This window comes from Xiphias gladius, chromosome 6, assembly GCF_016859285.1.
Source record: "Xiphias gladius isolate SHS-SW01 ecotype Sanya breed wild chromosome 6, ASM1685928v1, whole genome shotgun sequence".
Lineage (NCBI taxonomy): Eukaryota > Metazoa > Chordata > Actinopteri > Istiophoriformes > Xiphiidae > Xiphias > Xiphias gladius.
The window spans coordinates 4,373,055-4,386,429 of NC_053405.1; the positions used below are offsets into that span (position 1 = coordinate 4,373,055).

The following is a 13,375-nucleotide window of genomic DNA, read 5'->3' on the forward strand; positions in this document are numbered from 1 at the left end:
TTGTTACAGGACTACACAGAAGGGAGGGTTGGCAACAAAATCATTGTACCTGAATTGTCGGCCCTTTCTTTAGCTTCAAAGAGCAATCTAGTGATTTAGCATTGCACTCCTATGACTCGCTTTTATAAATAATGGCCACTGCATCAAAATCCATGCGGCAGAACCAGATCTATTGTCTTTTTCATTCCATGCATTCTTCTTTCTTGTCAATACCTTGTGCCTACGTTACCCACAATGCAAATCTACCTGCCGACAGTTGGGTCAGGAATTCGGGTGCGTTATGCTAGTAGCGGGTGGTAACGCCACACCCCCAGAATTGTTTTCATTGTCAGCCTGATGCTAAACTGGTGTAGCCTAAAATTAGTTTGGCATGTTAGCATGCTAACATTTGATTATTAGCACTAAACACAAAAGCACAGCTGAGGATGATGGGAAGTTTCGCAGGTATAAACAAAAGTACTGAACAAATTAAAATGGTTTTGACAGTAAAAGTGATGAAATTGAATACACTTTATTCTGAGGGGGACATGATCCAGCAGTTTTGGAGAAACCACAAATGTAGACCTCAAGGTAGCGCGTCAAGAGGAAAGGGAATCACCAGAGTCAGTAGAACTCGTTCTCTGAAGACGATGTATGTCTGCGCAAAATTTCACATCTAGTGGTTGAGATACAGACAAATAACCAGCAACCCTTGAGCCATGCTTCTGGCATGGCTGAAAAACAAAACAATGAGGGACTTACATTAAGTGTGAATGAGAAGTGTGAATAATTTTGAACGTACCTGCACTTTTGCAAGTTTGAGCTTAAAGATCTGTTGTTCTGACTATTTAAGCCTCCTCTGAAAAACTGCAACATTAAGGTGAAGTCATCAGCAATCTTCTATCTCAGGTGTGTCTCAGTCTGCCTGTTAGATAATCATGTGACTAAAAAATTGATTATTTTTTTTTTTTTTTTGTGCTGCATTTCGCACAGCGATAAACATAAACATAAAACTTCAAAATCCATACAGTATTGTCAGTTGTGAGATACCGAAATTTCATTTATTGATCTTTATTCTAAGTGGTACAAAGATTAGAATGTCCTTTCAAAACCGATAATCCTTGTTGTTATCTATGATTTCTAGAGCTGCTGGTACTTTTGAGATTATAACTTGCTCGTGTAACAAAAATCGTGACTAAAATTGTATTAGAAGTGTTACTGGTGTCCTGAAGAAAAGCAGGATTGTGGAACCTACAACATTATTTCTCACATTAGTTTCTCTTTTTTAATAGATATATATGTATATTTTTAATATCAATGGCACCCAGCACAGCACAGTTAAAAATGGAACTACAATGGGACTATATTGTCAGTAGGTGTGATTACTTCAATCATGACCTTTTTTCCCCTGCTTTTTCAAAGAATGCAGTCTGCAAAATGGCTGTCTGACAATTTGGTGACGGAGAGAACAGTGCAGAGCAGGTTTCTCCAATAAAAAAACTCTTCCCAGAGAAAACCGATCTGGGCTGTGTAGGAGGTGTAAAGTCTTCGCGAGAGAATAAACGACACTCCGAGTCAGCTCTTCGGGGTTGGAGTACCGCAGCTTGAGGAGAAAAACACATTTGGTTAGCACGAGTTTCTCTTGTCCCAGGAGAAGTCTTTGCACAAATCTTGGAATCAGTTCAGTGACATAAAGTGAGGCGCCAAACAAGTTGGCATAAGTTGTTGGTTTGGCTCTGAGAGAGGGTCATCAATCAGCCTGTCTATAGAGGATATAACCACCTTATTTATCCGCACGCCATGTATCAATATGGCATTTTTTTTTTAAAACTGACAATCTGTCACACAATAGCTACATATGTGTACATAATTGGCAATGAAAACTTTTCCTGGTTTAAGTCAAATGAGACAGCTATGATCCACAAAAAGAATTGGACACAAGATCTACTCATGAGCGGAGGTGTTTGAAGCAGTGGCTGAAGAGGGCACTTGGTTCTACACACACGTGCTAGTTCAGGTTAAGTGACTCAGACCAGCCTCAGCCATGTAGAAGTAAGTGAAGAAAAATTCCATCAATTGCCAGACGTGGAGACAACTCTGTCCACCTTTTTTTCCGGCTCATATTTTGGAATATTTGAGGAAAAGATCTGTACACACTGAGGCCTTTGGACGGTTAAGCAGCGAGAAGTGTGTGCAAGAATAGTCCGGATTTGTTTGTCTGAATAAACAGTCTGTGCAGAACATACCACCGTGTCCTCTGCAGTGTGAAATAACTCTGCAGGTTACTTAGTGAATTCATGAAAACAGAACCTGTGATTTGTACTAAGTAGCATATTCCTGACATCGTTGCGTCGTATTTGCTTTCTGCCCAGTGTCAGCCGGTTTCAGCCCTTTATCCGTTCGCTTCTCTCCTTCTCTCTGTGTACCACTTGAGAAAGTGGTCTCAGATCCCGAATGTAAAACCATCACTCAGAGAAAACGTTAGAAACTCATTCAGGTCTGTGTCAAATGAATGAGAGGCATAGAGAGGGGTGCATGGTCTTTTTTTTCCACGGAAAGTAGCTGAGCTTCGTCCAAAAAGTCAGTAGATTTGCCACTAAGCGCTTTTTCTTTTTGAAAAAAGTCACTAAAGGGTTCTGAGAAGTTGGTAAACCTAACGACACGGGCACCAAATTGGCAACACCTCCTGTAAACGCCCCCCTGATGACGTGATAGAAACTGCTCGCATTTCAAATGATTTCGAAAGCGCAACGGCCAATGGGGAATCTCCAACTCTCGGCCGGCCAACCAACGGCGCAACGTCATCATTTAGTCAGTCAGTCAGCGACAGACATTCGTGTTGCGGTCCAGCTAGGAAGCTAGGAATGAACCGAACCTGCCCTCTTCCTGTTTTTAATAAAAACACCTCCTGCGTGCCAGGAGGAAATGATTCCCTGGGACAAATGAAGCTTTTGAAGCTGTTCGGGCAGATAAGTGATCAACAGCTCCACTCGAGCCGAACGCGTTCAGTTCTACTACCAGTTGGATGAGCTATTAAAATTCACTGCTCATTCTCTGCTGGCTTAACTCCAAAACAAATTCGTTACATTTTTAATTTTCTAAAGTAAAATGTTGTAATTAAATATGTAGGCTGACTGAATACAATAACACACAGCAAGCAAGACGAAAAGCCAACTATTGTTATGGAGGCTCCTTCAATTTTCCAGAGCCATTAGGCTATACTCTGCAGTCAGAATGAATCAGAGACTGATCCATTAAGGCACATTGTACACTGAGTGTAAAATTGTGTAGCAGACTGATTATACTGATAGTATTGTTTTTGCAGATCTAATATCATATGACTTCAACAGGAATAAATTTGGAGAAGAGACTCCCTTGGAGGAAAAAAACCTTTTGTGAAGCTGCCGGTGTAGGTTTTTTTTTATCACAAACAGGTGTAAGCAGATGAGCTTTTCATTAAAGGTCGTGACACAAGTGGGCAAAAACTGAACTGAGAGCAGGAAACACGTGCTACCATTCATGGCAGACACTGATGGCATAGGCCAACATGCGCACGAGCAAAATAAATTCCTCAAAAACAGTCGTGTATGGGCTCAGATGATTGGCTAGAGTACGGAAAGTCAGCTGAATTAATCAGAAAATAGACTGCGTCTAAAGAGTAGATCAAAGAGATGTCGATATTTTTACAGATTGCTTGTGAAAAGGACATCATTCATGAATACAATACAAACTTTCCTAATAAATTTTGTCCAGCACATTCTGAATCCACTGAAGAGGCCGAGCAAAAATTGGAAGCGAGAAAAGTTAAGTAGAGACAGAATACTTTCCGAGACTGGCATAGGAAGATCTCACAATTTTTGCCGCGAGTCTTGGAGGATGCAATTACATCCAAGCCTCAAAGTGCTGACACAACACAGACAGACACACACACACACACACACACACACACACACACACACACACACACACACACACACACACACACACACACACACACACACACACACACACACACACATACATAAAAAAAAATAATAAATTAAAATCTGTAGAATTTCTCTCCTCTCCTTTGAGCTCATGGTTAGATTCTTCACAATCTCAGATCAGTCATCCTTGACAAAAGCCTGATTTAGAGCACGCATACATCCAGGCTTCACGGGCAGCAAAAGATAAACTGCCAACCTGAAGGGAAATCCATCTCCCTCGCTGTCACTTGCGAATTATTGCCAAACACCATGACGGTGTCTTCTTTTAATATTTTCGCAAAGGTCCAATAAAAGTAACCGCATCTCCTTGCTAGATTAATGACAGCAACTGTGGTATCCAGCCAGGAGCTAAAGGAAGACTTTTGCCGCTGTGGGCAGAAAAGTCTTTCTTTTGAAATCTACTTTGGACGACTGCAAGGTCAGCGAGGGATAAAAGCTGGGAGCTCAGTATGTACAGTACACATCCAGTGTCTCTTTCGTTCTCCTAATAAAAAACACTTAACCGAGCTACTGTTTTTCACTGTAAACTTACTAAAATATAGTCGTTTTAATACAAAGACATCATTTTAGACAGGACAGGCAGACAGCACTAGAAAGAGAGAGAGAGAGAGAGAGACTAACTGACTTCCATGCCTCTTTCTTAGTATTGATGCTTTAAAACAATTGATTAAAATCTGACAAGCCTCCGTAGGGTTACGCAGATTCATTCCTAACACAGACAGATGCCTAACTTAAAGGGTAAAATTGACCAACTGCAAATCTACAGATGGGTTTTTCTATGCATAGCAATGAGACCATCTGCAAAAAAAAGAGCCCCGTGGAGCACGTCTTCACAGTCAGCCCTCTCTACTAGAAAACCGCGCCAAAAAGAAAAGTGCTCTTCGTAGATTTTCACGACTTCCATGACCCCGTGGGGCAGTTTTTGCTAAAAGGGAGGAAACATACAAGTTATTCTAAAAATGTGATATCTAAATGACACGGGTCGGTCGGTGGGGGAATTATTAACGTGCCGTGATTGAGTACAAGATAATTGTGCTGACTGCGTTGGAATGGCTAACAGCCGCATTTAATGGAACATTTAATTGCACCTAAAGGCTTTGCTAGAATAAGCAGTTTGTGCTGCTCACACATTCTGTGGACATGACTTGTTTATCTTATCATGGTGAATTTCACATTGCCCCCCCAGACATACCTTTCGACGTCTTCTTACCGTCTAAATACTTCTTCAGAATGTATTAATCCTGAAAATATTCCTTGGGTAATTTGTAAGGTTCGAAAATATTTGACTGTATTTGAATGTCCTTAAGGTTGACAGATATGGTTGAAAATTAATATCACAACAGTAATGCTTACTTATTATATCATGACATGACATCACATTTAAAAGGACCATCTGGATGTTCAACAAAGGAATTGCTTTCCAGTGTACTACATTATATTAGAAAAGCCTTCAACACTTGTAAAACAAAAACTTCCACAACAAATCTCTTTAGTTTTTGAAAATCAATCACTTAGACAACGTAACTTTGTAAAAGGATAATGCAATATGATCATATTCTCATTACATCATTCCAAATAAGGTTGAGACGGTGCGATGTTGAGCCATAATTCAAATCGAGGCGCTTTTACGATTGCAGCCAAGGGAAAGTAACAGTTTGCATAGATTTTCTGGTTTGTGGTACTAAGAAGTTCTGGGAGAGCAACCCTGGGAGCTTAGCGGCGAAATGAATTTACTGCGTTGAAATGCCAACATAATTGATCAAAAGTTATATAAAGTCAACAGGTTTGTTTTTGTCTCCCTATTCCAATCCATGATTTCTGTGACTGTGATATGAGAAACCTTCTACCAGTGAGCTACGTATAATAAGCTAGCAAAAAAAGCAACAAAAAAGATGTCACATAATTACCGTGAGACCGACACGCACGAATATGAAGTATGTTGGCCTGATGTACGTACGGTATCACTGCAGCGAAGAAAATGAACTCAGAACCAGCCAGTCAACTAGATGGATGACAAATTCTTTGAGAAAGAACAAAACAACATAAAGTGTCTTACTGAGGGCTGCCAGCACCCTCCCAAACAGCTCGAGCGCTCCCACCGTTCTTTGAAAATGATGGTGGTGGAGATTATCAGCCATATGTGTTCCATTGGATTAAGATCTGGTGACTGCAAATGCCATAGCGCGTATGATTCACATTTTCATAAAACCATTCATTGAGCTCTCGTGCCCCATACGGAGGCGTCTCCACTTGTTCTTTTTCTCCATTCGTTTTCCTTTATTTTGTCACCAGACTGTGTATTCAAGCAGAAAGCAAATGTTCCCAAGAGAGCCCCGAAGGCATCCTTTACAGCTTCATCTTACACTCCGTCGGTGAACATGTAGCTCTGCCTGCTGCCAGACATGTCGTTCGGGGAAGCAGCGCTGCTCGGAGAGTCGACATAGCTCCAGTCTCAGACAAACACCGGGGCCCAGCGCACAAGTGCGGTGGCTCGGGATGTGTAGTTTTTTCGACTTTTTGGAGCAGGTGAGAGCCAGAGCCGGCATTTGGCATCAGAACTGGATTAAGCGCTGCGCAGCTGCTATTTTAACTCGGCTTCTGCGGTGGAGGGGGAGATGTCGTTGGATCCAACCAGCATGCGTTCCTACTATAGAGGTTATGCGCATACACACGTAGAAACACACGCCTCCCGATCTCTCCAGAGTTCAGCTACGCTTTATTTGCTACAAGAATGGAAAATAATAGTGTTGTTGCAAAAGCAGGTGTATGTCACCAAATAGAGAAGCCATGATAATGACGAACAAGAAGATGCATTAAACAAACGTTGATTAATCACTACAAAAAGTAAAATACTGCATGATTCTTAACTCTCTCAACCTTGAATTAGTTCATTAATTCATCACTGTACCAATCTGATGTCACTGAGAAGCTGGAACGAAATATTTGCAGCCAATAAATTGAATAACATGAACATGATAAAAGGAAATTATGCTACAAGTTGACTATTAAAATAATAACGTACCTAAAATAATATTATCTAAACCAGATTATGTCTTGCACAGTGTATAGATAGATGATAGGCTCCGTGTTGTTGGTCGTGCGGCCTCGGCAGGGCCACGCAGCACTTAGCCCGTAACCATGGTCCACCAGTACAGAAGGCTCCGAGGCACATCCATTATCTAAAAACGCACCGCTTTCATATTAGTATAAGACCAGTTAGGCAAGAGCATTTTACTGATGAAGATTCATCACTGCTGTGAATCCCTCATATGAATAATTCCACAAAAACAGCATAAAATGTCACTTAGTGAGCTGGTGTTGTCAGACGTTTGAGCAACAATGGACTTTAAATGGCTGCACTTTCTGCTTGCTGGAAAAAAAACAAAACAAAAAAAAACTACAAGACAGAATTAATGTTTCATGAAAATCATTGCTCATTTCAAAATTGCCTTTTGCCGCACCTTCAAGAATAGTCATTTGCTTAATCACCACAGCATACTAGATGTGCAAATCCACATTTGCATCTGGGATACGTTTCCGCCTGTTTATTCAGTCTTTGAGGATTTCAATGCATGTTTTAAGACCACTTTGTTGCACCGGCTTACACTCTAATGTCAACCAGCGAGGGATAAGCTTATAAACTATAAGCAAGAAAAAGGGGAAGAGGGAGAAAATAGCATCGGAATGAGATTATTGTGTGCCCTCAAAGAAAAAAATAAAGCCACTCAAAGCCACAGGGGAACAGAGGGGAACCTTTGGTAGAAGAAAGTGGAATTTAATACTGTATGTAGTGTTGTGTTCACTGGGTATCATAAAGGCAAACTAAGCTATGCTATTTTACAGGAAGTACCAGTCACTTGAAAAGGGGCCAAGAGAGCAAATTTCATCCCGTGAATTTATTTTTTGCTCTCCAGGCTTCACTTCTTTTTTCCCCGCTGCAGATTAAAGAAAAATCGCTGGAAGACTTGGAATTCTTAAAAATCTTGACGTCGGCGGTCGGATATCAGACTAAAGCCAGGAGCTATCATTCAACTATTTCTTCCACGCAACCGTCTGAGACGCTCTTCACCTGTGAAACCTGTAGACCTGGTTAAAGGGGACTGAACATCAACAACATTTTTTAGCATCTTCCTTTCTGAATAATGCAGATGCTAAGAAATTTGCCCGTAAGATAATTATTCATCCACGCTCTTGACAGAAAAGGCCAGAACGCTTTGTTTTTTAATTTGGCTTTGTTTCATTTATCCTACCATCAAAACTGCCCCAAACCCAGGGAGCCGTGCTCTCTGCAATTGTTCCTCGGCAGCCATTATCCAATATCTGAAGCTTGAGTCTTACTTGTTGTTTTTTCTACGCCGACAAAAGAAGCCTGACGCCGCACGACTGACTGAACATTCGTGGGCTCGCACTGCAAATTGGGTCAAACAGTCCCTATCACTTCTCCTCCCCGTCAATGATATTCTCCTCCCAACTTTACTTGAATTGAATCTCCAATACGGCGCAGCCCGGGCTGCAAATCAAAGGTACGCGCATCGATTGATGCAGCACTTCCTGTGTACCTGCCGCGCCTCGATCCTAGGGCTAAGAGGCCCGCTAAATAAGGCCTGTCTGTCCACGTCTCATCTGCTCTGCTCAGTCGCATGACACCTTAACTCATACCACAAAATGTTTGACAAATGACAGAGGCTCTCAAAGGAAATTACTGAAACGGAAGGGCCGATTCATCACACCATGAAACAGCGGAGCTATTTTTCCCCCGCACTCCTATCTCATTTTTCCCCGTTTTTGATTATTCTCCGGTGCTATTGTGCTCAGTTCTACGGGCCTTCAGGCCAGACATTTCTACCATTTAAAACGTGTTATCTCTCCAAACAAGGGGCCCGGTGCACTTCTTAAAGGCGGCTTTGTTTTGACATCCGTCTTCACTGGACTGAGGTAAAAACCCATGTTCAGAATTAAAGGCTGCTGACACTGAATATTTTACATCAGTCACCTGAAAATGCCTTACAAACAAATGTACCCCAGAGGGCTTTTTCTCTAGTCATTCCAATCAGAGAGGTTTTTAGCAGCACTTTGGTTCAGTGGCGGCTGCCAAATCAGCTCAGCGTCCTCTTGCCAATTCACTTTAGAGAATGTACAGTTTTATCTCTGATGGAATATACAGTGGGGCATCAATAAGGACAGGTCCATGAAAAATGGGCTGTGGGTCAGAAAAAGGCAAGCAATTTAGTTTTTTTAGCTGCAGCTATCCGTTCAGAATTAGGGAAATAGACAGGGATGTCTTCTACTTTTCCAGTGGAGTTCTGTATTAGAGCCCCTCTTGGCTTCATGTTACTCACTGACAACTGCTTCATGTTAGTTTTCGACCTGGGATATGACGTGACATCCCCCTTCACGGCATACCACTCAAAGAATGTACAAACAAACCATGCAAATTAAGAGAAAATTGTGAGCAGGCATCACAAATCATCCCCTCCGTGGATGTGGAGATGTATTTTCACATTTCATTTAAAATATAATATTAAAGCTACCAAATAGAAATTAAATGGAGTTAATGCAATAATGCCATAACATACCGTAGCCTTCACAACTCTTGATAAGACCAAAAAAGGTCTAGCACACCACAAAGTCTTAGCTACATGCGTGTAGGAAAGATAAACTTTGTAGACTTGGAAGAAGCAAGAATATCTTGCACCCGAGTACACGTGCTGTCCAACACCTGTACTCACATTATCTTAAGGTTTTTCTGGTAGGTATATACCTTCATTGGGTAGCAAAGAATATCATCATACTAGTGCAAAAACAATGAATCTACTACTTGGTTAATCTTTTGACAAAATAAATAAGAAAACAACAAGAATTTTGATCACCAGTTATTTGTCATTAAAAAAGTTATCATTCAAGCGAGAATACCACATGTGTTAACAGCAGCTTCTCCAGTGTGAGGGTTTACCGTTTTTTTTCTTTCTGTTTTGATAGTATTGTAATGTGGAGTGTTGGTCAGGGAAAACAAGCAATTTAAGTACATGACCCAGGGCTCTGGGAAATTATGGACATTTTCACTGTTTTCCGACATTCAATAGACCACATGTTTAAAAAAATGCAATGTTTAATGGCTTTAGTCCCACATCATACGGTCATCACTGACAATGACAACTGACTATATCTCCTAACTCTAGTTTAATTTTCCAGACAAGCCAAAAGACAGCGTTTAATCGTGAGTTAAGGAAATTCTCCTCTTTCTTAAGCTAAATAAATGATTCAAAAAACCAATCCGATTATCCGAGAAACACGTCGTCAGAGAGCTGAAAACAGGCCTGATGTTCTGGAGGCACAAGGTTTCCACAGGACAGAGAGTAACTATGCTCCCATGATAAGGAACCGCATCATAAAAATGGTTTTGTGTTTTGTGAAATTGGAATTTTAACATCTGTTTTTTAAAGCCATTTTAAAGTCTGTGACCTTTCTCGGGACACGTGATGACACCTGACCCAGCTCCATTTTCTGATGAAGACCATGAAAATCCTGCAAAAGCCGCTAAATGGACTTTTTTTTGGGTCAGCTGCTTCCTCATTTTATCTCACCTATTCTGCTCTCGACTGATCTCGGGTCATCTTTTTCAGCACGGCACATCTTCAGAATTTAACCATCGTCCGGAATCCCAGCACACAGCATGCAATAAACAGGAGGCGGACGGTGTCTCAGATGGGATTTTTTGCAGGTTGCTGATTTTACCCATATCCGGGACATTAATCTGTTGTTTACCACGAGCAAACATAAACACGTTAAAGCCACATGAGGAGACAGATTTCGCAGAAAGCGCAGAGAATACGGTCTGCGGCACAAAGGGCAAAGTCAGTTCATACCGCTTGATAACAACTGACAGAGTGATGAACGAACAATCCCTGACAGTATTAACCAATAAAAGATGCAGGGCGACATTTACATCATAAGCATATTTCAATATGCACAGAGCGCTGTTCCGCATAAATGCCTGTAAATAAACACATGAAAGAGCAGGGGGGGACGTAAACAACGCTTGCTTTCGTCTCTTCTCTTGGTCGACCTCCCGCTCACTCACTGGGCATGAAAGTGCGCATGTTGACTCCGACGTCGCATCAAAGCACCATGAAGTGTATGCGATGGAAGGTCCGGGAGGAAAAAGCTATACTTTCAATCAACCAGCTAAATAAAGAATGTCAAGCGAATCAGTCGCTTTACTTGCTTATAGAGATTATGTTTCGCTTACTTGAAATAAACGTATATTTGACTTCAATCGCGGTTTCACAGAGTCAGCTACATTAGTGGCTCATCGAAACTGCTAAGTCGTTTGTTCGTCAATCGTTTTCCAGATCCAAGATTTTCTTTCAGAATGGTGCATGGGATGGCAGCTGTAGGACAGTGGTTTCCGAAGCAAGATTTATGTCCACTTTTTCCATGGGAATTTTCCAGCAGTCAGAAATACCGACCGTCACAGCAAAGGGTGAAAAGATTTGTCACTGAGCTGATTCCAAATGGAGTTCTTCGAGCACAATCAGAGCTCAAAGAAATGTATATACATCTCGGTCCTCAACACAGTCCGAGATGACCGAACCTAAGCGGCCGAAAGAACTAAAATCAGACTTTACATTGACAGATACCTGGCTAATTGGTTTTCTTGGATAGGGGAATGGAGCTGTCCCACTCTGGAATGTCTCCCCTGCAGGGAAAAACTGCAGCAATTTTACCAAGACCGACACTTTTAGACAAAACAAAGCTCTTTAGCTCTAAAGCCCACAAGGTTATTGAATATTTCAAATGACTAAGAGCGGTGAATGTCCTTTAAAACCTAAAATGTAAGCTAATTTGACTTTTGAACACAAGGAAAGAAATGCATTTAACCACTTTTTAAATCGTGTTCCATATTTATAGGCAAATCTGCACAAGAACATAAAACAGCATTTTTAAAAAATTAGTAATAGGCCTAGATTATCTAACTAAATACCGATATTAGTTCATATATGTATATAAAGGCTGCCACTGCGTTTTTGGATAGAACATTATGTGAGGTATTAAAGTCTATTCACTATGAAGGGCTCATTAATTAAAAATGGCAAGAGAAATGTTGTCAACCAAGGGCTGAGATTGTTTTATGTCCTTTAAAATATATTTTAATAATCTGAAGCATAATGATATTCTGCATTTGAAACAGGCCACAGTCGCCCACTCGGGTCTTCCTGATGGGTTGTAAAATGCATACACTGATTAGCTGTAAGTGGTAAGTACTTGGCAAGTACTGACCATTGTGCAGTGTAATTTTCTTAATTTCTTCCAATACTTTTTCCTAGAGGGGAGCACAAACGTTATTATTGTCTCCAAAACACGAGCACATAAACAGCTGTTAGTCCGAGTCAAGGACTCGCAGTCTACTGATCAAAAAGGACAACTTTAGATATCACAGAAAGAAAAAATGTTGTATTTTGCTTTTGCTACCTACTGTCCCACTGTACTGCACAAAAAAAAAAAAAATAAAATATATATATATATACACTCTAGTTTCATATAGGTCAGTCATTCAGAGCTGGTCTTCGTAATGATTGCAAATGAAAAAAAGTGGCTGAAAGGGTATTTACTGAATTAATTTGGAGACTAAATCCACAAAGACAGGAAAAAAACTGCACCCTGATTGGCCGTCAATAACACGTCTTTTCATTAAAATGAGATGTTTGTAGGGTTTCCATTCAAATACTCTAAACTTGTACTGTTTTCATTAAATCTTTAGTGAGGGAGGTAATCTAGACCACTTGCCATGTTTTGAAAAATACGTAAATAAATATCTATCCACTGAAACAAAATTTGAACAATGTCCTCATAGAAATACTGTAATCATAAATGAAAAAGCAACCAACAATGGAGGCAGTTTAAAGCTTTGGCAAATGAGTATCTGATTTTTGTTTTGTTGCTATTGTGTTTGACAGGAGCCCAAAGAACAGCAGGCTTTTACCTTGATGGCAGTGGAGGCGATCTGGATGTGGTGCAGCTTGCGCAGGGTGCTCTCCCTGTCGATGAAGTAGGAGGCGGCCAGCTGATGCAGGGCTTCCAGAGTCACAGCTGTGCCATTGGATTCACTCACTTCAGTCGTCCGACTCAACTTGCGCTTGTCCACAAAGATCATTAATGACTCTTCCCCTACGAATACACACGGACACACAGGTAGTCACACAAACGTCGTTTAGGACTCATCCCCGTGAACATACATGAACACAAAGTGCTCTCAGTGGTGCAGCGGTGAATATTAACCCGTGAGCATCCGCCAGCACGGATTATACAGTCACATAGGCAGAAAAACAGTGCTTCTGAAGGTGAAAAGCTGCTGAGTAACTTGACAGTCTCGACTTATTTGATCCTGTACTCCTGCAGCTATGGCGCAC

General features: G+C 41.0%; 1 protein-coding gene across 1 annotated transcript in view; it reads right to left on the reverse strand.

Moving 5' to 3' along the window:
• LOC120790926 (BMP/retinoic acid-inducible neural-specific protein 3-like) overlaps positions 1 to 13,375 on the reverse strand; it is a 50,432-nt gene that overhangs the window by 12,785 nt on the left and 24,272 nt on the right. The window contains exon 4 of the mRNA XM_040128928.1: positions 12,949 to 13,133. Coding sequence (XP_039984862.1) covers positions 12,949 to 13,133 — 185 coding nt within the window. The remainder of the gene's footprint in view (positions 1 to 12,948; positions 13,134 to 13,375) is intronic.